A 25,448-nucleotide genomic window follows, 5' to 3' on the forward strand; every position below is an offset into this window, starting at 1 on the left:
TTTGAGGAAATGGAATCAAATTCATGGCTAGAATCGGCTCTAGCCGCTTTAGATGATCTAACGATGTCTTTTTCTTGGTGCCACTCATGTGAGTGGGAAGCAGTGTTATCAATAATTTTATAAGCTTCAGTTGCGGTTTTCTTCATAATGGAACCACCAACTGCTATGTCGATGTCTTTTCGTGTAGTAATATCGCATCCTTGGTAGAATATTTGTACTATTTGATAAGTGTCTAAACCATGTTGAGGACATCCTCTCAACAATTTTCCAAATCTTGTCCACGCCTCATATAGAGTTTCATTTGGCTTCTGTGTGAACGTAACAATTTCTCCTTGAAGTCTCACGGCTTTAGATGCCGGAAAGAATTGTTTAAGAAAATTTTCAACTAAAACATCTCATGTGTCAATCGCCCCTTCAGGTAACGATTCTAACCAATCTTTGGCTTTTCCCTTTAAAGTCCAGGGAAATAACATGAGATAGATCTGTTCATCTTCAACTTCTCTGATTTTAAATAGAGTACAGATCCTATTAAAGGTACGAAGATGTTCGTTTGGATCTTCCTTCCGCGCACCACTAAATTGGCATTGATTAGTTACCATGTGTAGGATTTGTCCTTTGATTTCATAATCTGGTGCATTAATGTCTGGTTGAGTAATGGCATGACCTTGGCCAGTGCGTTTAGCCCTCATTCGGTCTTCCATACTTAGAGGTTCCAGATTTTCCATGATTGAATTTGTTGAATCTGAATCACTAGAGGATTCTGACTTAATGGTTTCTTCCTCGATAATCTCTGGATGAGTGATTTGTGATTCAGGAGGAATGATTAGTGGGTCAATGATCTCTGAATTGTCCCTGAATATCCTCCGGATTCTCAATTGTGAGGTCGGGTTCAAAAAATGGATTATCGAAAATTTGAATTGGAGTACTTGGTCGACTAGATGACGATTCTAAAGAAAAATCAACGGCGACAATGTTGGCTAGATGTCTTGATCGAGTTATAGGTGGTGAACGTATGAAAGGTGGTGAACGTTTTGCTCGGTGCATTCACTGAATATCCTATTAGTATAAAGATAAAAATTATATAAGTTATCAAATTAATAGACTTTTCTGCTTTTGCCCACGTTTCGAATAGCCAATATATGCAGCAGGTAGCCAGGACCCTTTAAATCGAAAGCCCACAACTCGCCACTAACAAATCCAACTATTACTACGAAGCAGAAAATTTTGGATGTCTATCAATTTAACCGCTTAAAATAATTTTTCGTCGAAATTTAAAGAAAATAAAGAAAATTCTATGTCCTAAAAACTAGAGCGTAGAAATGAGAAAGAAAAAGATTGCGTCGAAAAATACACGTATATTGACTTAACTTGAATAGGAAAGTTGACATAAAATTGTTACAGTTTCAAAATTGTGGATTGAAAGAAATTAAAAAAAAATACATATATAAAAATTCAAATAGGATTTTAAATCTAAGTAAACATAATTTGACTGTAAAAATTAAGATATCTACTTATATCATATTTCATACATATATAGAATAATAATGCAATAATGTTAATAACTTAACTAACACACACGCATGCTAACTAAATTTAGAATTTTTAAAACCGAAAACTGCATTGAAAAACCAAATTCAAATTTGGCTTTGGTCTTGGTTTACTCTAACCGAAAATTATATAACAAATTTGATTTGATTTTTTTTCGGTTTAATTTTGATTCGGGATTCAATTTAAATGATTTCAAATCGTATATTAGACACTCCTAATATTCTGTCATGGTCAATTGTATGTAGCTTATTCTTGAGTGATATCAAGGGCAATATAAAATTAAAATTATTTTTGTATTATGAGGAGGGTATTAGGAACTACATGACAAATGTGATTTTTTAAGGATGTTCTAGAAGCTTTGAAAATTAGTAGAACTTTTCACATCTTTTTACCTTGCAAGTTATTTCATCTCATTTTCAATTTTATACCGTCTAAATTAGATTATCAAATCATTACAAGCTCACAAGAGCAACAATTAGTTAAACTTATAAGGACTATAGCCTATATGTATACTTATATATTTTTAATTAATTAATCAATTTAATTGATTTATATTATTACAAATTTAGGTGTAATACTCGAAGCAAAAATTTGGTATGGTTGAACACACTATATTTTGGTAACAAATTGTCGTATTTTTGTGTTTTATATGTTACCCAATTGCTGCGCTCTTATTTGAATTTAGACCGCCACAAAACGTCAAAACATATGTTTTTTTAGTTTATACACATTAAACGTACCTATACACACGAATTTAAAGGCTATCAGTTCCACATTTTTAGTTAAAAATTTGCGTATCTTATATTCACTTTCAAATACAACCTTGCTCTCTACGTAATACTTGACGCACAAGTACTTACACTCATCTATAAATATATCCCACGTACTTTATACACATTAAAAATTACGTTATACATCCGTATACAGTTAGACACCTCTTTGAATTTAACCATTTCCTGAACCAGGAGATGGCACCCACAACCACCACCTCCCTCCTTGGACCACCTGAGATCCACCCATCACCGTCCAACAACCCAAAACCATCTTATGCGGATGTACTCAACCGCTCCCTAATTGATCCCATGATCTTGGCCAGGTTTAACTCCATTAATATTAGTACCTCATCCCCGAAACCAAAACCCCCACCCAATATGGGTTACACTGAAAACATGTCACCAACATATTTATCAAGCGGCAACCCGTGTCTTGATTTCTTCTACCACGTCGTCCCCGATACGCCACCACAAATTCTTACTCGACGCCTGATGGAGTCATGGAAACATGACCCTTTGATGACGTTGAAGTTAATCTGCAACCTCCGAGGAGTACGAGGTACGGGTAAATCAGATAAAGAAGGCTACTATACTTGCGCTTTATGGCTTTATAAAAATCACCCTAAAACCCTAGCCTGTAATGTGGCTTCCATGGCTGATTTTGGCTACTTTAAAGACTTACCAGAATTATTGTTTAGGCTTCTTGAAGGAGGAGAAAAAAAAGCTGATTTAAGAAAAAATACAAAAAAGCCACGTCCTCAACTACGGTTTATTAGACGACACGGTGAGTTTAATTGGTGGCCAAGGCGTAGAAAAACGCCAGCTCAAAAGGCTGCTGATAAGATTAAGCGAAAGAATAGGAAAAGTGTGTCAAGAGAGGTGAGATTATTGGCGGAGAAGAAAAAAGTGGAGACGGAGATGGCAGTTGCAAGCAAAGTTAGACGAGAGAAGAGACTTTTAATGGCTATAAAGGCCATTACGCGATATAACCGTGACCCCAATTTCAGATTCTTACACGACCGTGTTTCAGATCTTTTTGCTCACTGTCTTCGATCTGATATCAAGTTGTTGAAGGCGGAAGGAGATCATTCAAAACATATCACTCTTGCAGCTAAATGGTGTCCCTCTTTGGATTCTTCATTTGACCGGTCAACTCTGCTATGTGAAGCCATTGCAAAGAAGGTACTATATATTAATTGTTAGGATTTACTGTAGTAATTATTAAGGGGGATGATTCTCACACACTGTTTTTTGATCCTCACACACCAATTTACTTGAACTCCTCCCTAATAATAGGGTAAAAGGGTGTGTGAGGATCAAAAAACAGTGTGTGAGAATCATCCCCCAATTATTAATTATTATTATTATTATTATTAATTATTAATTTAGTTTGTGAGTTATTAAAGATAGATTCGATTTCCATTTAACAGGTATTCCCTCGGCAAGAATATAAAGAATATGAGGGTGTTGAAGAAGCCCATTACGCGTACCGTGTCCGTGACCGGCTAAGAAAACAAATCTTGGTGCCTCTCCGAAAAGCGTTAAAGTTACCCGAGGTGTACATAGGACAGAACCAATGGGGGTTGATCCCGTACAATAGAGTGGCTTCGGTCGCCATGAAACTCTACAAAGACAAGTTTCTAAAGCACGATAAATCTAGATTTGAAGAGTATCTAGAAAATGTCAAGTCGGGTAAGGCGAAAATTGCAGCGGGTGCATTGCTTCCACACGAGATCATATCATGTTTGGAGGACGATGTGATGGGGGACAGGTGGCAGAGCTTCAATGGAAAAGAATGGTGGATGATATGGCAAAGAAAGGCAAGTTAAATAACTGCTTAGCGATTTGTGATGTTTCGGCTAGTATGAATGGGAGACCAATGGATGTGTGTGTGGCTTTAGGGCTTCTTGTTTCTGAACTAAGCAAAAAGCCTTGGAAAGGGAAAGTGATTACGTTTAGTGCAAACCCGACGTTGCAGAAGGTGGAAGGAGACGATCTGAAATCAAAGATTGAGTTTGTGAGAACAATGGAATGGGGTGGGAACACTAATTTCCAAAAGGTGTTTGATAAGATACTCAAGGTGGCAAAGAAGGCAAATTTGAGGAAAAGGGATATGATAAAGAGAGTATTTGTATTTAGTGATATGGAATTCGATCAAGCTTCACAGAATCCATGGGAGACGGATTATGAAGCGATCAAGAGAAAGTTTAAAGAGAATGGGTAAGGAGACTCGGTGCCGGAGATAGTGTTTTGGAATCTGAGGGATTCAAGAGCGACTCCTGTTTTTGGGAAGGAGAGTGGGGTGGCGCTTGTTAGCGGGTTTTCAAAGAACTTGATGACGTTGTTTATGGAAGATGGAGGAAGGGGTTTAAACCCTGAACGTGTGCTTGAGAGTGCACTTTCCGGCGAGGAGTACAAGAATCTGGTGGTGGTTGATTAATAACGAATTGAACGGCTCATATGAGTCTAGTAATTGGAATGAGTACAATCTAAATCCCTTAACGAGGATCCATTGGAGGGCAAGTCTGGTGCCAGCAGCCGCGGTAATTCCAGCTCCAATAGCGTATATTTAAGTTGTTGCAGTTAAAAAGCTCGTAGTTGGACTTTGGGTTGTCGATGTATGTGTACGGAAAAAGTTATTAATCTTATCGGCCAATATATTACAATGTCTTTATTTGTTTTACTAATTTCTTACAGAATCAAAAGCCATAAACACTTGATTCAAACTGCATGATGGTTTCATCAATATTAGCTTAAAGGTTTGAGAAACAAAAACTGAATTTGATTGATAGAGGTAATATATGGCACGTCAATTAACACATTACACATCTTGCAAAGTGGCCAGCAAACCAAATAGTAACATTAAAAGGAGTTTATCCGTTTTTGACTAAACGTTCTTAAATGAATGTGAAATTTATAATAGTGTATGTTAATTAATGATGATGAATTCGTGTCTCTACTAACCACACCATAAATCATACAAGTAACTTCTAATTTTATATCTTGAATCAAAATCAATCAGTACAGGAGTACTCATTGTTATCTTTTTAAACACCCTGCAGTTCCTATGTTGCCATATAAAATATCTTGTGAATTACACCACTACAAGTACAACCCAAATTGTTTTTTCCACTCGTGTATTTATTATTCTGTAAAACTTAGTATTTGTTCGACAGCTATTTTGAGATATATATGGCTTTACAACACTTTAAAAGTACATATTATTTTGTTTCAGCAAAATTCATAAATCTTACATAACATAGCCAAGCCAAATGCTTATGTTACACAGACACAGGGATGTCACCAAAAAAACCTGTTTAACCTTAAAATATTTTTGAAAAATATTTTACAAATTTAAGATTCTTTTGTGTGTTTTGATGACATTGTCAACCAAATCTTAACTGTCACATAATTACATGCTAATAGCAGACTAAGGAACCTCAAAGTCAAAAACTAAACACAACTATCTCACTTGAGGAACCTCAAACTCAAAATCTAATCACAAATCAAAGCACCTATTTCAGGAGATTATAAGAATCAATGAGACAAAGTAACAAGGTAAAAATATATATCAAGTAAAAGGAAAATCATCATATTGAATCCCAATATACTTTCTTTATATTTCTTCTCTTTAACTTCTTTCAAACTCACATAATATGTAAACAAGCAGTTCACATAGAAGAATCAATAATTTAAAACCCATACCTCACTTATTTAATATAGAGAATTAGGAGAAACACACTTGATGATTCCAAATATATATCAACAACGAGCATATCGTACACAAATTCGCCGTTGAATTATTCCTCTACAAGAAGGGCACTCTTTCATTCCTTGCTTTTCATGAAGCTCGTTGCACTTTGTACAAACCACTTGATGCGCACACGGCAGAAAAACAACCGACATTTCTTCTGATAAACACATAACACATTCCCGTTCACGTTTCACTCCATTACCAGTAACCATTTCGGGTATATAATATAATTGAGTTTTATTATTATCGGTTAATTTATTAGCATAGCTTCCATCGACGCCTCTTTTTAAAGAAGCTATTTTTGACGAATCGGATACTAGTCTTAATAAAGAGATTTCTTTCTCAAGCTTTACAATATCATCTTTGTATTTTTGAAGGTTTTTATCTGCTTTTAGTCTGGTTAAATCTTCTCTTGATTTAGCCAAAACTTCACTTTCTTGCCTTCCAATTCTAATTTTACATGCTTCATTAATTAAATCCTGTTTCGCTTTCTCTTCATGTTTCCAATTTGTCTGCAAATAAAACACGAGAATGAATGCATTTTAACGATTGTTCTCATATAATCATATCAACTATACATTATTCCAGTTCAGTTTTATAACATACATACCTCAAGTTTATCTCTTTGTTCTTTAGCCTGTTCCAGATCATCTTGCAGCTGACTCAGCTTACGTTTCTCAGCCGTTAGCTCCTCCTGAAACACTACTTTCTGCTTCTCCCACAGCTGTAATTGCATCAACGTCTTTTTCTCTCTCTTCGCCACCTCTTGACAGCTGGCGGCTGACTCAGCAGCCCGTAACTTCGCAGCCTCCATTTCAAACCTCAAATTAGCATTCTCAGCTTCCAACCTACACATAGCACCGCTAGCTCGTGCAACCTGATTACTAGCTTTCTTCAACGCATTCTCCATTTCAGATAATTTCTTCATCGTGTTGTCCTCCAATACCTTTTTTTCTTTCTTTAACTTCTCTACTTCTTCTTTCTCTTGTTTAAGTGTTTTAAGCTCTGTTTTATCTTTACCAAGCCTACGTGCAGCTTGCATAACCTTCTGGTTAGCCCATTCTGTCCATTGCTGCAGCTGATATTGAAGCTCATCGACCCTTGGTACAAGCTTTAAAATCGTTTCATCTTTTTTATCTTGTAGGGTCCACCGCCCAGTTGACTTAGCGTCATAGGGCATAGCAGAAAACCTAATATTAGGAACTTCAGGTATCGAAAGACTGTTTCGTTTTACAGGTAGTGAAAGAGATAATTCGGTTTCAGTTACCGATAATGCTGGCGGGATCATAGGTTTAATACAACTTTTAGTTTCTGTACTAATAAGTGAAGGAGAATTAAAACGAGTTTGAGAGTCACCATTATTGTTTCGATCGTGTATCTTCAAGGAAGCATTTTTAAGACCAACTCCTGTACATTCGGACACAGACTTTTGTTTTTTATCCAACATTACACCACCAAATTTCCCAGATTTAGAACCTCTTTTCAATCCATAAGTACGGTACCGTTTCTCCAAATCAACTGATTTCTGTCGTAATATATAATCTCTTTTACTATTGCCATTAATCTTTTTACTCCCGACAGGCTTTTCTTCACCATTAGAAGTTTGGGTTGACTTTTGAGATGCGAATCCATCCAAAACAGACGAAGAACTCGGTTTTGCATCAGGAACGTCTGCTTTTACTGGTGCATCAGACTTACAATTATGTAAACAAGGTATTGACGCCATCACGGGTGCTTCTTTTTTCACTTGGGTTTGACCCGAATTATCATTTGAACTACATAATTCATCACCGATCATTGCACAAGCTTGAGAAACATTCATATCAGTTATCAATAAACACCACATTGCATCCCCAGTACTAAAAAACGGTCTGACCTCACGAAGAACGCAAACAAGTTCCGACAATATATACTTCTCCATTTGCTGTAAACTATCAAACTGTCTTTCCCTCCACTGATCGACCTGTTGCTCGTTTTTAAGAATATTCAAAGTATTTTCCACTATATTAGACACAATATCTTTACAACCACAACAAAAACTACACATAAGAACAGCCTTAACAACAACTTCCTCCTTATAACCATAAGTAACTAACTTCTTAATAGCACTTTTAAACATTGTATCCAAATTAGCTAACAAAAGTTCCTCCAGCTGAGATTCCGTAAGATCACTCCAATCAACATCATGATACTCCCCATTTTCATCAACCGATAGTCCCAAAGCAAGCTTAATCGAATCTGCATTTTCGTGACCGAAACTACACATGTCACAACTGTTTAAGTGCCCATGATTCTCAAACTTTTCAGCAGTGAACTCGTAAGTCAAACATTCGTTCTGTACCGAAGAATCTATTGTCGTTTGAGGTTGAGGATCAGCTCTAAATTTTCGTTTATTCCTACTTCCTTTTTCTTTCATTACAGGTGATACATGATTTGAACTACTACTTGCAACAATTGAAGCCATTGTTTATACCACCACAACAATATCTCCTATAAATTCACAAACAATAATACAACTAGATTATATGTTAGTAGGTGAAACTGATATAAAAACACCTAACTCAATTTCATAAATAAAAAATATTAAAATCATTAATCTAAAGATACTTATGTAATATATATCATACATATACATCAATCATTCTGTAATTATATATGATCAACTAAAATTCATACCAGATGATGTAGGAATTGAAATTAATTAGTTCTCTGCACAAAAAACGCAAAAAAATGATCATCAATCACTATTATTTAATACGAGTACTAATTTAATCAATCGGATAATCAAACGATCGGATAATAACGATCGAAGCAAACTAATAACATCGTCATCGTGATCGTCAAGAAGAAATTAAAGTCAAATTAAAAAGAAATAAAAAATAATAGATTTGTGAAATGGTTGATGATCGAGATTGTTATACCGATTTGAGGAAATTAATTGAACCGCAAACGCAGCATCCGATCGGATGATGATAGTATATAAGAATATAGAAATCTGATCGTTTTTGTTTTTTGTTTTTTGTAATTTCGTTTGATTTAATTATTGTTTATTTTATTTTGCTGTATACAGCATTAAAACGTGTCTCTCTGTGTGCCACTTTATAAGTTTTTAGGATCTTGGATTCCTATTATATGTTTCTAGAATCTAGAAATACGATAAAATACCTTTAAAAAAAAAATGAAAATATTTAAGGTAAATTAGAAATCTTTAACGATAGTTTAGAAATTATCATCATTAAGTTATTATACGAGTATACAACATATTAACTCTAATGTATAATTAATTTAAATTATACAATATTTTATACTTGTTAACAACTCTTAAAACAGTAAAAAAAAAAATTCTTAAGTTAATATGATAATTATAATAACTAATGGTTAAGTATTAATTAATTATTAATTATTATTAATAATAACAATACAAGTTTATACGTGTAATTGAATTGAATTTGTGCAAAAATTAAAAAATTAATATGATTAGCGTTGTTTAATTGACTTTATTTAATTTATAGGATTTTTTTATTTTCTATAGTCATAATTTCAAAAGCGACATTTAATTTTAAAAATTTATTATATATTTGTACATTAAAAATTACCATCAACATTTTAAAAATTAACTACTCTCAATCAACTCCATATATTATTAGCTTTTACATAAACTTAATTTTTAGTTTCATTAGACAAATCACAATTTATTTATATAATGAAAGAATATAAAGACATGTCATGTAGATTTCGTAACACTAAGATTAAATTTATTTTGGTTAATTTATTGTTAGATGATGACGTGCGTATTGCTATTGACCGTCAATACTTATGGGCTCTATTTTTAGTCAACAACAAGCGTCGATTTATTGGCGTCTTAACTGCCGTTTAGAGCCTTATTTGAATCCTTGACAGGATTTAAAACCTATGAAAATTTGATTCTACCATTTTCATGACGTCTCAATTTTATTTTACTAGTATTATTATTATTTTCTTTTAAATTTTATTTTTAAAAAAAAAATCTACTTATTGTATTGGCCGGAGGTCCACTCGAAAGCAATCTCTTTATCCGTCGAATAGAGATAGGGATGACTTTCTCTACTTTTGAGAATGTTTCACTCTGGGTGGATAAATGACTTGTTTTTGTTCTCGGATAGGAGAAAGATTGTCTACATCTCACCTCCTTCATACACCACTCATGTGGTATTGAGTTTTGTTGTTGTTGTCGTCTTGTTGATTGTTTAGCCTTCATATTACTTAACTAATGAATTGCTACTGACCAGCTATTAGCCTATTATTAATAGGCTACCCTTAGTGAGCTTTTTTTGATGCACCCTTAAATTTGCTCAACTGTTAGCTTATAGCTCCAGCTGTGACAACCCGGAAATTTTCAACCAAATTTAAACTTTAATCTTTATATGTTTTCGACACGATAAACAATATTTGTTAAGTTAAATTGCAAGAATTTTAAACTATGTTCATACATTCATTCAACCTCGACCATGTTCCAACGATTCACGAACCATTAAACGAATATGATTATATATGTATATGTGTATATATATTATAGCTTGAAACGTAAACAAAATATTAGATTAAATACTTTATATGATTGTATCTGTTTCAAAATATTTATCAATGGAATTAGAAGATAAGATCAAATGATTGAATTATCAGATATATTGAATTATGATTACAAGTCTCTGTTGAAAGGCCCACGTTGATTTGAAAAATCTTTCCGTTTTAACAATATTCGAAAAATGGTAAAGTGATTTATAAATAAGAACAAATTATCAATCATTGAGAACTAGACAAAGGATAGTGAAAGATTGAATCTCATAAAGACTCGATTGATCTATTTAGTTTCAAACGTACAAAAACGTTTTCAGTTTAAAAAGAACTTTATTATTAAAACGTATATAACTTTTATAAATATCTAGAACCACTTTTGACAACTCATTACTTAACTAGTATGATAAAGATAACAATATTTATATTTTATTTTATTAAATACATATAACGATTTAAATTAATATTATATATATTTATACGCGTATTATACGTACATAGTTTTATACTTTTACTATACTTAAACTTTACCTTTACTTTATTTTTACTTTACTTTAACTTTAATAATTCACTTTAATAATTCATACTTTAATAATTCACTTTAATAATTCATACTTTAATAATTCACTTTAATAAATCATACTTTAATAATTCACTTTAATAATTCAAAAATCTATTATAAATAGAATTCAATAGGTTTCATTATTTCATAGAAACTTGAAAATATTTTTCTCTAAACTCTCTCAATCGATTTACATATATATATTTACTCCGTATTATTTCAAGATATTATTAGTATACATAAAATATTACGACGGAGTGCTGTCCGAGTGATTTCGAAATTGTTTTTCGAGTAGGATAGGATTAAGGAAATTATGGGTTATAGCTATGGAGGTGATTGAGTATGGTTCATGGGTATGCTCGTGAGGTCAATATAGTGTTTATCATTTTCGTTGCGTCTACGTACCTTTCCTGCAATATTGAATCTCAATATTGATACGTAAGTACTCATAATTTAACTTTTACATACTAATAGTGTATCCCTGACTAGTGCTCGAGTATTTAGGATTATGCATGCTTGTACTTTTGATATTGCCCTTAGACAGGTTAGGTTGAATATTGAATTAGTTACACTTGCGGTTGAGATAAGGTGTAAGATATGCATGTCCTTGGAAAGCTAGCGAAAAATTAAGGACTTTTCCTTTAGATATCGAATGGTTTCGATGAACGGATTAGAAGTTATAATCAATTGAATTTTCTATATTTTTATTAAAAATGATAATTATTATCGTCGTTTTTATCGTCGTTCAAGTTTTATCTTATTATTATCATTATTATTATCTTTATCAATAAAAGGGATTTATCATTAAAAATTGTTATTTTTTTTTATTATTACTATCGTTATTATCGTTAAAGTTATAATTAGTATTATTATTATTATTAGTATTATTATTATTATTATCATTATTAATATATATATATCATTATTTAAAAATAGATATTGTCATTGTTATTATTATTATTACTATATTATCATTAAGATAATTATTAGTATTATCGTTAAAAATGTTATAGTAACTATCATTATTAATATTAGTGTAATTAAAACAAATATTTGTAACACCTAATTATTTTAATTACTATTATTATCATTATTATGAACACGATATAAAAGACGATTCAAAGCTATTAAACGAAACGATTAGGAAATAATGAGTAAGAGTATCATGATGAAATTAAAATATTATAAGATATTGATTTAGATAAAATTATCGTTCTTATTATTTTTATTATTACTATTATTATTAAAAATATCGTTAGTATTAAAACTATCATTTTAACAAAAATTATCATTTTAATAAAAATATCATTGTTACTATAAAATATCATTATTATTATTATTTTAAATAGAATTATTATTTTAAAGATAATATTAAAAATTATCGTAAATATTAAAGTTATCATAATTAGAATTATCGTTTTATCATAATGTCATCTTAGTAATTATAAATATTGATATTTTTATAATAATAATTATTATTACAAAATAATACAACTTTTACTTACTATCATTATAGATATTATTTTATCAAATAAATATGTGATACAAACATATTTTACTACGTGTAATAACTTACTTTAATAATACCTATCATATTATCTTTATGATATTAAATGAACCCTATAAATTTTATTACTTAATATATATAAAAGTACATTATATTATATAAATTTAATATAAAATTTTATTTATTAATAAATAAATTATATTATTTACTCTAATAAATCTTTTAAAAATATTTAAAAATATTTAAAAATATAAAACGACGATATTTAAACTATATATTAATCATGTATAGATTTTTGGAAATTATTTTGAGTCAAATTTACTTTTGTTGACTTTTGCATGTTAGTCTCGAGCATTAGGATTGTGGTACACTATGACTTGGCCTAATTTGTTAGACAAATATTGACCAACACATAATTATATATATAATTAATTTAGGTTCGTGAATCCGAGGCCAACCTTGCACTTGTTCAATGACGTTATATGTATTTTTACTACGAAATACAGTATGGTGAGTTTCATTTGCCTTTTTACCCTTTATATTTTTGGGACTGAGAATACATGCGCTTTTATAAATGTTTGACGAAATAGACACAAGTAATTGAAACTACATTCTATGGTTGAATTATCGAAATCGAATATGCCCCTTTTTATTAAAGTCTGGTAATCTAAGAATTAGGGAACAGACACCTTAATTGACGCGAATCCTAAAGATAGATCTATTGGGCCTAACAAACCCCATCCAAAGTACCGGATGCTTTAGTACTTAGAAATTTATATCATGTCCGAAGGAGGATCCCGGAATGATAGGGGATATTCTTATATGTATCTAGTTAATGTCGGTTACCAGGTGTTCACCATATGAATGATTATTTTTGTCTCTATGCATGGGACGTATATTTATGAGAACTGGAAATGAAATTCTTGTGGTCTATTAAAATGATGGAAATGAATGATTATGATAAACTAATGAACTCACCAACCTTTTGGTTGACACTTTAAAGCATGTTTATTCTCAGGTGTTAAAGAAATCTTCCGCTGTGCATTTGCTCATTTTAAAGATATTACTTGGAGTCTTTCATAGCATATTTCGAAGAACGTTGTATTCGAGTCATTGAGTTCATCAAAGATTATTATTAAATCAATTTAGAGTTGGATAGTGGATATTATGAAATGGTATGCATGCCTGTCAATTTTCGATGTAAAGAAATTTTGTCTTTTAAAAACGAATGCAATGTTTGTAAAATGTATCATATAGAGGTCAAACACCTCACAATGTAATCAACTATTGTGAATCGTTTATAATGTATATGAACGGGTCATTTTAGTTGGTATCAGAGCGGTGGTCTTAGCGAACCAGGTCTGCATTAATGTGTCTAACTGATAAGTCGATAGGATGCATTAGTGAGTCTGGACTTCGACCGTGTCTGCATGTCAAAAGTTTTGCTTATCATTTTATGTCAAAAATTAACTACTTATCATCCTCAGAAAATTACCTGCTTATCATTTTTAGTCTAAGACACGTCTTGCTGCATTGATTGCATGAATAGTGTATAGACAAAAATTCATATCTTAGCATATCTGCTAAATCATATCTTTTCGTATCTGTTACTTTAAACTTTGCCTGACATATCCCGCAAAGTCCTCCGTAATCTACGAAATCTTTTGATCTATATATATATATATACATATATATATATATATATATATATATATACATATATATATATATATATATATATATATATATATATATATATATATATATATATATATATATATATATATATATATTCTATGTAATTAGAATACCATCCGTTAGCCAAAATCATTTCATATCGAAAAAAAAAATCCTTTATCCATTCGTACGAAATGGAATTCGTCATCAGTTCAAGTCACTCAGATTCCGAAATGGAATCCCATTCAAGCTCCGAAAGTAGTGTGACCGGAATAGATCAACCAATCAGTCATCACCTATTCTGGATGAATTGGGGATGTGTTCATAGCCTCCTCAATCATTGGAGACAAGAAGAAGGTGATCCCTTCCATCCACCACATTGCCTTCTTGACGAAGAACCTGAAGCACTTACCGGCGAACCTGTCCGAAACACCATTTTATCGCTCATTTCCAGAGTATCTTGTCACGATTATATATTACATCAAATTTTAGATTTTATTTATCCGCTCGTCCGAACCGACAATCACCCCGGTGTATTCGAAGAAGTCAACGAGCTTCGCGCTCGGGTAGTGGCTTTGGAGAATATGGTGCAGAGATTACAAACACCAGCAGCAGCAGCAGCAACATAACCAGTACCACCATCATCAACGCCAACAGTACCATTACCACCTCCAACCACAACCGCGTCCTAAACCTCAACTTCACAATCTGTCCCACGAGCATCAACGTCATACGCACCATAGATACCAAGGAGTACCAACAACAATAACTGACGAAGTATTAATTCATAACTTCATTGGAGAAACATTCCGCGGCGATTATGTAATCTCTAAAGTCTTAGAGATTATCTAATCTTGCCCTAACCATAAATCAGTTAAGCGAACCAAAATGATAGAAGGAAGAGTAGAAACCCTGACAAAAATGGTGTGTGATTAACAAGCTAAACTTGCTTTACCAACAGCATCAACAGTACCGTCAGCGTTACCAGCATCGTCAGTACAGTCAACATCCGAATCAACAACACCGATAACATCACAAACTCCGTCAGTTCAAGAATCACTGTGGACATCATTACGAATCAATAACGTGTATATTGTATCAACGAGTTATGAAGAATTAACTCATTCCCTCTGAAGAAATTATATGTATATTATATATATATATATATATATATATATATATTGAAATAAATCTTTCCGTGCTAAGCTATTGTGTGTAAATTTTAACTACTCGGTTAATTCATATTACAAATATGCAATAATGTACGTTCTTCGGTCGCAACTTAACCAGCGTTAACTACAATCTCTGTCGCAATTCAACAAATTCCAATTCATAATAAATCAAGTATATATTTGATTTTACACTTTCATCATCGATGTACCCGAAACTTTTCAGATAACATCATTCGTACTTTGCGAAATTCACAAGAATTCCACGAACCGAACATCATACATCAACAAATAACGAAGTATTGATTCATAATTTCAATGTCATTAAAGAAATACTGCGTAAAAGTTATGTACTTTTTAAAGCCTTTAGGGATTATTCAATTCTAGTTTCAACCGTAAATCAAATGAGTTTAATTTAACATTAACTCATTAAATCTATGTTACATCTGAAGAAAATATACATATATATATTTTCATAAAGACTGTAATAAAATTCTTTTGTACAAAATATTAATTGTGAAATTTTTTTTAACGGGTAGGTAATACCCGAGAGATATATAAATTCACAATTAATATGTTACATTCTTCGAATCTGATTCAGCAAATCATCCATTATACTCCCTACTTTCACAACAATATACATTCTTTTATAGAAATCAAAACAACCATACTCATTCAAAATTTAATTACATATTCTGATTTTGAAATCTCAAAATTCAACTTGAGATATGACCAAAATCATCACTCTTAGATCCTTACATCTTTCACAAGCTATATTTTGACTTCAAAACTGTGTTAGAACATCAAATGTATGTTAACGATTACAATCTGTGTTCAAACCCTTCGAAAATTTCTGAAGACACTTCGAATGATGAGCAATCGAGATGATGATCCAACCACATGTTACCCACAGTTATGTACCCGAAAAACTCTTGAAACCAAAGTAAAAGTTTAAACAACGTATCCGCGTCAGATTCTTTGGCATTTATTAGCAAAAATAACTTTGCGACTCCTATTCAAATTAGCCAGTTTTGTCACAGCTCCAGCAAGTCAACTTCAACTTTTCAGTCAGACTAACCTTATTATAACCTTGAGATATACACCTTCGTTACCAGGGAACCTTTTACATTTCACCACATTATTAGCAGATATACCAACAACTTCATTACCCTTTGACTTTAGCCTCTCCAAAAAGTCATTATAATTATTCATTGAAACCCCATCATTTACTCATTCGCATCTTGTAATGAGAATTGCCATACGAATCATTGGGAATTAGCAATCAGTATTTTGAAATCTCGCAGGATGTCTACGCCAACAGTTATATGTGTACATATAACGTCTATCTTCTGGACTTAATTTGAATGTGAAGTTTCTGAAAAACACTCCGAACTACGAATTGGTTCTCCGAAAATGGAAAAATAAAATGCTGATGAAGCAGCAAAAACTATAAACGACTTTAAATGGTAAAAGCTGGATGATAATGATGAAGTGTGTTGGCAAAGCGCAGAAAAAGAGAAGTTTTGGAACTGGAAAATGGATTGAGCAAAGTAGGAAGGAGGCTGTGGACAAATTACAAAGACTGAACCTGACTTCAAAGGATCCAAATGATTCAGTACCTGCTGAAGTCATTAACGAATACCTTGCTCCTGACTCTAAACCCCTGCGGATAATATTCTTCATCATCCTCTGATATTAGAAATTCTAAAATATCATCATATCTTTCATTATAAATATCCTCCATATTTCTGAAGATATTTTCTTAATTTTTCTTATTTGAAATCATTTACCTCTTCGCGCTATTTGTATTACATCATAAAAGAAACTATTTTAATTTCAAAATTCTGAAACATTCAAGTTTAAAATAGGAATATTTTGAAGTAATGTTGGGAACTGAAGCATGAATTAGTATAATATAATGACACTTGATCAATGTGATTATATTACAGTAAGTCATGCTGAGTTTCTAAATGGAACGTGATGATTCACAGATCATAACATCATCATGTGCCATGTTATACGACTCTTGTATTTTATTTAACCTCTAAAATATCAAGAAAATATTTCTTGATGATTTTGCCTTTTGCAAGGTATTCTAGTAATTTGACAAGTCAAGATCGTGCCATCACAATTTCCTTCCTAGAACATTAACAATGTTCTTTCCGAAATTCATATCTGTGAATTCTGGACCATTACAAGCGGTGCTTAATCGCAAGAAGAAGAAACGAAAGGACAAAACTCCGAAATAGAAATTGGGCTATAAATTGCAGCAAATAAAAGAGAGCATTAACTGTGAATGATAATGATTATAGAAGACAGAAGTAGATACTTTGAAATATAAGGGAACATATAAATTCCAACGACAAACCAGAAATTATAAACCATATATATCGATGCATATAGCAATATAAAGACACGGGAGAACTAGAAACACTATAAACCCAAGAGTATAGTAGAAGTAAATAGATTCTTCCGGCGGTAGATGAAAAAGAAGAATGACCGATATGAAAGTTAGAAGTATATCGAGAATCAGAACTGGATGGAGCATATTGATGAATACTTTAAAATATGAGTTGAGGGGGAAAGAATAGAAGGTGATGAAACATGACTAGGAACTTAGAAATCAACAGATTTAACTCACACAATGGCGGAATAAGTGAATCAAACCCTCTAGTGAATAGGTTAAGTTTTTTTTGATTAATTTAGTCAAACCACAACTAAATCAAGTGTGATTAGATCAACACCTAGAGCTATTATTCACCACCTGGGTGATTTGGACTGAGAGAGAATCGGAGGAGCTCACTAGATCTGAGTGTGTGTAACAAATGAGAGGCTTAACCTAAAATGGAGAACATAAGACTTTATATACCCCTGCTGTTGACTCACCTATACGATTCATTCATCACACGTACGAGTTGGCTTCATCAATCGTACGGGTGATCACTCACTCGTGTCTTCTCATTTAGGTTGTAATTGTGACTTAGCTCAGCATCAACCGTGCGTATGAGCCTGTCAGCTGTACTAGTGAGGCTTCACTCGTACGTCTGACTAAGTCTAACATAGTTAAACATCTAAATCTCGTTTCTGCAGTTCCTGTAACCACATACAAACACGGATAGGATAATAACGAGCAATCATGGTGGCCTGTAAACTGTTGTACCTGCAATGGACGCGGGTAGATGTCTAGGAACTTGCATAAAATGCATCAACAGAAGGTGTGAGTTGTAAGGAAACGAAGGAGGTGAATTTATAAGAAAATCTCCGACAGAACAATTAAAATGGACGATCGCATTTAAAGCGGATCCTAATTCCCTTGATTACCGGAGAGTCAAATCTTATTAAGAAGATTTTCTTCAAATCCCTTGAAATCTGGGAATCAATCATATCTACGTCAAATGATAAGATGAATCTACACTTACTCATTTCACTCTTCTATGTTAGCTTCATTCGTACTCTTCATATAAATGGATTGTTTATCCAAATTATTCGCTGATGATAAAACTCTAATTTTCAGCCCGTATGCATCATGAAAACATACTTATTATCATTCACGACCTTTCCACTCAAATTTCGGGACGAAATTTCTTTAACGGGTATGTACTGTGACAACCCAGAAATTTCCAACCAAATTTAAACTTTAATCTTTATATGTTTCCGACACGATAAGCAATATTTGTTAAGTTAAATTGCAAGAATTTTAAACTATGTTCATACATTCATTCAACCTCGACCATGTTCCAACGATTCACGAACCATTAAACGAATATGATTATATATGTATATGTGTATATATATTATAACTTGAAACGTAAACAAAATATTAGATTAAATACTTTATATGATTGTAACTGTTTCAAAATATTTATCAATGGAATTAGAAGATAAGATCAAATGATTGAATTATCAGATATATTGAATTATGATTACAAGTCTCTGTTGAAAGGCCCACGTTGATTTGAAAAATCTTTCCGTTTTAACAATATTCGGAAAATGGTAAAGTGATTTATAAATAAGAACAAATTATCAATCATTGAGAACTAGACAAAGGATAGTGGAAGATTGAATCTCATAAAGACTCGATTGATCTATTTAGTTTCAAACGTACAAAAACGTTTTCAGTTTAAAAAGAACTTTATTATTAAAACGTATATAACTTTTATAAATATCTAGAACCACTTTTGACAACTCATTACTTAACTAGTATGATAAAGATAACGATATTTATATTTTATTTTATTAAATATATATAACGATTTAAATTAATATTATATATATTTATACGCGTATTATACGTACATAGTTTTATACTTTTACTATACTTAAACTTTACCTTTACTTTATTTTTACTTTACTTTAACTTTAATAATTCACTTTAATAATTTATACTTTAATAATTCACTTTAATAATTCACTTTAATAATTCATACTTTAATAATTCACTTTAATAAATCATACTTTAATAATTCACTTTAATAATTCAAAAATCTATTATAAATATAATTCAACAGGTTTCATTATTTCATAGAAACTTGAAAATATTTTTCTCTAAACTCTCTCAATCGATTTACATATATATATTTACTCCGTATTATTTCAAGATATTATTAGTGTACATAAAATATTACGACGGAGTGCTGTCCGAGTGATTTCGAAATTGTTTTTCGAGTAGGATAGGATTAAGGAAATTATGGGTTATAGCTATGGAGGTGATTGAGTATGGTTCATAGGTATGCTCGTGAGGTCAATATAGTGTTTATCATTTTCGTTGCGTCTACGTACCTTTCCTGCAATATTAAATCTCAATATTGATACGTGAGTACTCATAATTTAACTTTTACATACTAATAGTGTATCCCTGACTAGTGCTCGAGTATTTAGGATTATGCATGCTTGTACTTTTGATATTGCCCTTAGACAGGTTAGGTTGAATATTGAATTAGTTACACTTGCGGTTGAGATAAGGTATAAGATATGCATGTCCTTGGAAAGCTAGCGAAAAATTAAGGACTTTTCCTTTAGATATTGAATGGTTTCGATGAACGGATTAGAAGTTATAATCAATTGAATTTTCTATATTTTTATTAAAAATGATTATTATTATCGTCGTTTTTATCGTCATTTTAGTTTTATCTTATTATTATCATTATTATTATCTTTATCAATAAAAGGGATTTATCATTAAAAATTGTTATTTTTTTTATTATTACTATCGTTATTATCGTTAAAGTTATAATTAGTATTATTATTATTATTATCCAATTATTATTATTATTATTATTATTATTATTATTATTATTATTATTAGTATTATTATTATTATTATTATCATTATTAATATATATATCATTATTTAAAAATGGATATTGTCATTGTTATTATTATTATTACTATATTATCATTAAGATAATTATTAGTATTATCGTTAAAAATGTTATAGTAACTATCATTATTAATATTAGTGTAATTAAAACAAATATTTGTAACACCTAATTATTTTAATTACTATTATTATCATTATTATGAACTGATGTCAAAGCAGAGGGGTATAAAATACTATTAAACTTTAGCAGGAAATACTATTAAATACGATACAATTTTACACAAGATATTTATTTATTTATAGAATGGATATACTTAAACCTTGCTACAACACTTATAGGCAGTGTACCTAATCGTACAGTAGTGTAGTTTTTAGTAAGTCCGGTTCGTTCCACAGGGAGCTGGTGAAGTTAACGCTATATTATTAAGTTTATTTGTAAAAATATATATATAAATAAGTAGTAGTATTATTATAAAATGGGGTTTTTACCGTTTAATGACCGGTTTGTCGATTTTAAGACTTTAGTCGCAGTTAAAACCTAATGTAAAATAAATACAAGACTTAAATTAAAGCTTAAAGTAAATAACGATAATGGAATTACGAATAATAAAAAATGTGATAAAATTAAATTGCGATAATTAAAAGTACAATAAAATAACAATAAATAAAAGTGCGATAATTAGAAGTGCAATTAAATATAAAATAAAGGAAATAAAATATGAAATAAAAGAATTATGCTTATTTAAACTTCCGTAATCATGATGTTTGACGTGTTGATTTTAGTTTTATGCCCATGGGTTAATTGTCCTTTGTCCTGGATTATTTAATCTGTCCGTCTGGTTTTTGTCCATAACAGTCCATCAGTCATAAATATAAAGTGCGAGTGTCCTCGTCAAATTATTATTATACTCGAAGTTAAATATTCCAACTAATTGGGGATTCGAATTGTAACAAGGTTTTAATACTTTTTTTAATGAATACACCAGGTTATCGACTGCGTGTAAACCAAGGTTTTACTACTTTGTTAACAATTACACCAATTACCCTTGAATGTAATTTCACCCCTGTTTTAATTATTCTAGTGGCTATTAATCCATTCCCGTGTCCGGTTAAATGAACGATTATTCGTACATATAAATACCCCGCCCATCGTGTCCGATCGAGTGTATATGGTAATTTATAGGGACGCCCAATTGTAAATCTTTATATTAACATTAACAAACTTTCATTTAGTTAAACAAATATAAAGCCCATTAATAGCCCATAGTCTAATTTCCACAAGTGTCGTTCTTTTGTCCAAACCCCAATTAAGGTACAAAGCCCAATAACCCCGTCTTTAATATTTAGTCCAACATCATGATTACTTTGGCTCAAATAAGCATAATAATAACTTAAGTACGAGACATTAATTTAAAAAGAAGAACATAGCTTACATTGATTATTTATCGCGTAGTGTTACACGGACAGAGCTCCGACTTTAAAACCCGTAAAATAACCTTTACATAACCCAAACTAATCTAATATAACACTAATCTATACTATATATACATATATATATTTATTTATATTATACTAGGGAGTATTATTATGTATTTGTGTGTGTGGTGTGTGTAAAAACGAACGAAAACTGGCAAATTTATAGACCAGGCCTGATTCTGATCCTCATGCGACTCGCATGGGAAATAGCCTTCTGGCCATGCGAGTCGCATGGCCACCCTGGACAGCTCACATTGATTTGTCTCATAGCTTGCCGACATAATATTAAATATAAATAAAATATAAATAATTTTAATAATTATTTATATATTATATTTATATGCATAGTAGACTAGATATTTTTGGTCCGTTGCGTCGCGCGTTTCTTCTTGGCTCGGGTCCGGGTTCCGGATTTTCGGACGTCTTCGCGTATTATTTTATATCGTGTACTTTGCGTTCCGCAACTTGTACTCTTGTCATTTTTAGACGTTCTTCATCAATAATTTGAACCACTTTAATTGTATCTTGTACATTTGAGCATTTTGGACCTTTCCGTCTTCAATTCTTCATTTTCGCCTTTTGTCTTCGCACTTATTAAATATAAACGAATATTACTTGAATATGGAACAATTACAACTAAAATCCTGTCTTTCTTGGGGGATAATGCTATGAAATATATGTTCCTTTTTAACCTTATCAATATCCCCACACTTGAGCGTTGCTTGTCCTCAAGCAATACAGTCTTGAAATAATATAATACATCACACGAATCACTTCTTTATTCTTCACATTTTGTACATCAGTGATTTTGATAGAGCGGTATAAACAATGATAGTAATGATAGAACCATGGTTAAAGGTGGGTGTGTCATCCACAGTTGCCTTGGGTTTAGGTCAACGACACTGGCAATCAAATAGCCGATTTACTTTCGGTTTCCAAAGCAAAGTGCACATTTGAAAGGCGGTTTACAGTCCCACATGACTATAAAAATTTAGATCCTTAAGGAAATTGGATCTTTATGAAAACATTTGATCTTTTGAAAATTCATTCTAGCTTTTACCCTAGACAAGTTTTCTGATTTGACCCACCATCGGTGTTGCAAAATATATTTGTGGATCAATATTTTGGCTAAAAACTTTTAGGTTCGTGTAATCCACTGCTATCCCGGTATCGGAAAGCACACATCCAGTTTACTTGTTCCGTATATTACCTTTCGGTAAACTACCGTCCGGTTGTAAAGGAAAGCGATGAACAAGAAACTGTTAAGGCAATGTCCCGTGACATGCATTTGTTCATGGTCTAATTACGTGTCGGATGCTAGTACTATCCTTGGTAGGAGCAATAGTAAAGATCATCCTATGATTTTTCGGTCTGGCACAAGGTCCTGTCTCCGACCATGCTATGCAACCACCGTTCTTACGGTTGACACCCGATTTGGTTCAGGTGACCTAATGAATTCCAGGTGAATTCCTAGGATTTAACGTTCAATGGTAATGAACGCATTGAAAATGGATTTTCAGAAAACAAATCGGTTTGTATTTTTGATCAAAATATTTTCTCGTTCAAGCTCGAGTTTAGATATCATTGAATTCCATGAGTTTGAATTCTCAATCTTTAAGGTCAATCTCAAGGATTGAGTAATATCAGTCTTAAAAGCTGATTTTTAATCTTTAAGGAGATTATCCTTTCTGGGGATCTGATTCATTAGTCTTATCAAGCTAATTTGCACGGTGCCTCCCCATTGTACGAGATAAATCCTTCTCATGGTTAGGATAAATCTGACCACTTGGCGACCTTGTTTGATGCTGAGGTCCGTGGATTTCCAGCCGATTTTAGTAATGACTTTTCTAGATTTTTCGTCAACCTACAGCTGGTCTGGACGACAACTTCTTGACCTAAATCAAGAAGCGCGTGTCTTTTTCGGAAGACTTTACTTCCTTTTAATGATGGAATTGATTCATCGTGTAGATCCATCTTTCATTACAGTAAATCGGGTAAAACCGTTAATTTAGTCCAAAACAAAAACACCTGCAATAACTTTACAGAAACATATGATAGATAGTTTTTAATAACTTGGTATATTCTCCCCACACTTAGTTTCTTTCTTTGCCTTGTTATTTTCCTTTATTCCATTTTAAATGAATTCAAGCGTTTTAGGTTGTTTCTCAATTTATGTCCTTTCCGAGGTAACGATAATTTCGGTATTAACACCTAGTTTTCACCGTTCATAAATATGTATAAACATGATTTTAAATTCATTTAGTTGAAAAATTTTCAAATTTTCGCAAAATTTGGCAAATAAACCAAGTGTAAACCCGAGAGAATTTATAACCCTTCCCCACACTTGAGATCATGCAATGCCCTCATTTGCATGAAATCAGACTATAATTATAAATTCATGAGGGTGATTAGTGTAGAAAAGTGATTAAGAATACCTAGTTTGTACTTACAAAGCTCGTCGAATGATAGATGGCGCGCCTCATCGTTCATTCCTTCTTATTTTATCACACATGTTTTTCTTCAAAAATGGTTTCTTTTTTGAACAGTTTGCTAATCTTTGAAAATGCGTCTTTTACCCTAACTTATCATGCATGTTTATTAACGAGTTATGCACTAACCCGAACCCCTAATTTGACGTTAAGTGGGGTTAGACTTCCCCACACTTAGCTGACGACATGTGAAATCGGTGGAATAAGTTCCACGAATTAAAATAGTGAGCCAGTTATTTGCATCTCGGGTGGTGTATAATATATCAATGGGTTTAAAGTTTAGACTCACCCGATCGTCACTACTTAATTCTTTTTTAAGTGTAGCTTTTAGTAAATGGATATGTCTCTTTTCTGGTTCTTGGTCAAATGGATCGATATACACCGACATACTTATATCTATAGGGTGGTCAATTCCAAAAGTGTCCTTCCGTTTATTCTCGGGATTAAAGTTTTCACCTCTATTACCCAATTGGGTGAAATCCGAGGTGTCATTATCTATTACAGCTCGTAGTTCATCTTCAGTAGATGACTCGTCTATTGAGAATATTGGGTTGGAAAGTTGTGGGATGGTAAAGTTCGGTTTGGCCTCGGGGGTAAAATTTTCAACGTTATCGTTTTC

General features: G+C 32.1%; 1 protein-coding gene, 1 non-coding gene and 1 pseudogene across 2 annotated transcripts; 2 read left to right on the top strand and 1 right to left on the bottom strand.

The window, feature by feature from the left end:
- The first annotated feature begins 234 nt into the window (after positions 1 to 234).
- Positions 235 to 341, top strand: LOC139856403 (small nucleolar RNA R71). Its single transcript, XR_011761886.1, has one exon. It is a non-coding gene; the product is annotated as a small nucleolar RNA R71 (small nucleolar RNA).
- A 2,358-nt stretch (positions 342 to 2,699) lies between these two features.
- On the top strand, positions 2,700 to 4,761 carry LOC139851721 (uncharacterized; annotated as a pseudogene).
- A 1,155-nt stretch (positions 4,762 to 5,916) lies between these two features.
- LOC139851705 (putative E3 ubiquitin-protein ligase RF298) lies at positions 5,917 to 9,124 on the bottom strand. Its single transcript, XM_071840840.1, has 3 exons — positions 8,997 to 9,124; positions 6,686 to 8,784; positions 5,917 to 6,587 (listed from the first exon to the last, which is right to left on the bottom strand). Exons 2-3 carry the CDS (start codon positions 8,537 to 8,539, stop codon positions 6,084 to 6,086), a joined length of 2,358 nt encoding a protein of 785 aa, XP_071696941.1. The 5' UTR covers positions 8,540 to 8,784; positions 8,997 to 9,124; the 3' UTR covers positions 5,917 to 6,083.
- Between the last annotated feature and the right edge of the window lie 16,324 nt (positions 9,125 to 25,448).

The sequence above is a fragment of the Rutidosis leptorrhynchoides genome, chromosome 6 (genome assembly GCF_046630445.1).
Source record: "Rutidosis leptorrhynchoides isolate AG116_Rl617_1_P2 chromosome 6, CSIRO_AGI_Rlap_v1, whole genome shotgun sequence".
Taxonomy (NCBI): Eukaryota; Viridiplantae; Streptophyta; class Magnoliopsida; order Asterales; family Asteraceae; genus Rutidosis; species Rutidosis leptorrhynchoides.

Bases quoted from the DNA above. Each gene is read 5' to 3' on its own strand.
- LOC139851705 (XM_071840840.1), bottom strand. From the start codon at position 8,539: ATGGCTTCAATTGTTGCAAGTAGTAGTTCAAATCATGTATCACCTGTA. The intron at 6,588-6,685 runs GTATGTATGTTA...TTTTATTTGCAG, and splicing joins AACAAAGAGATAAACTTGAG to ACAAATTGGAAACATGAAGA.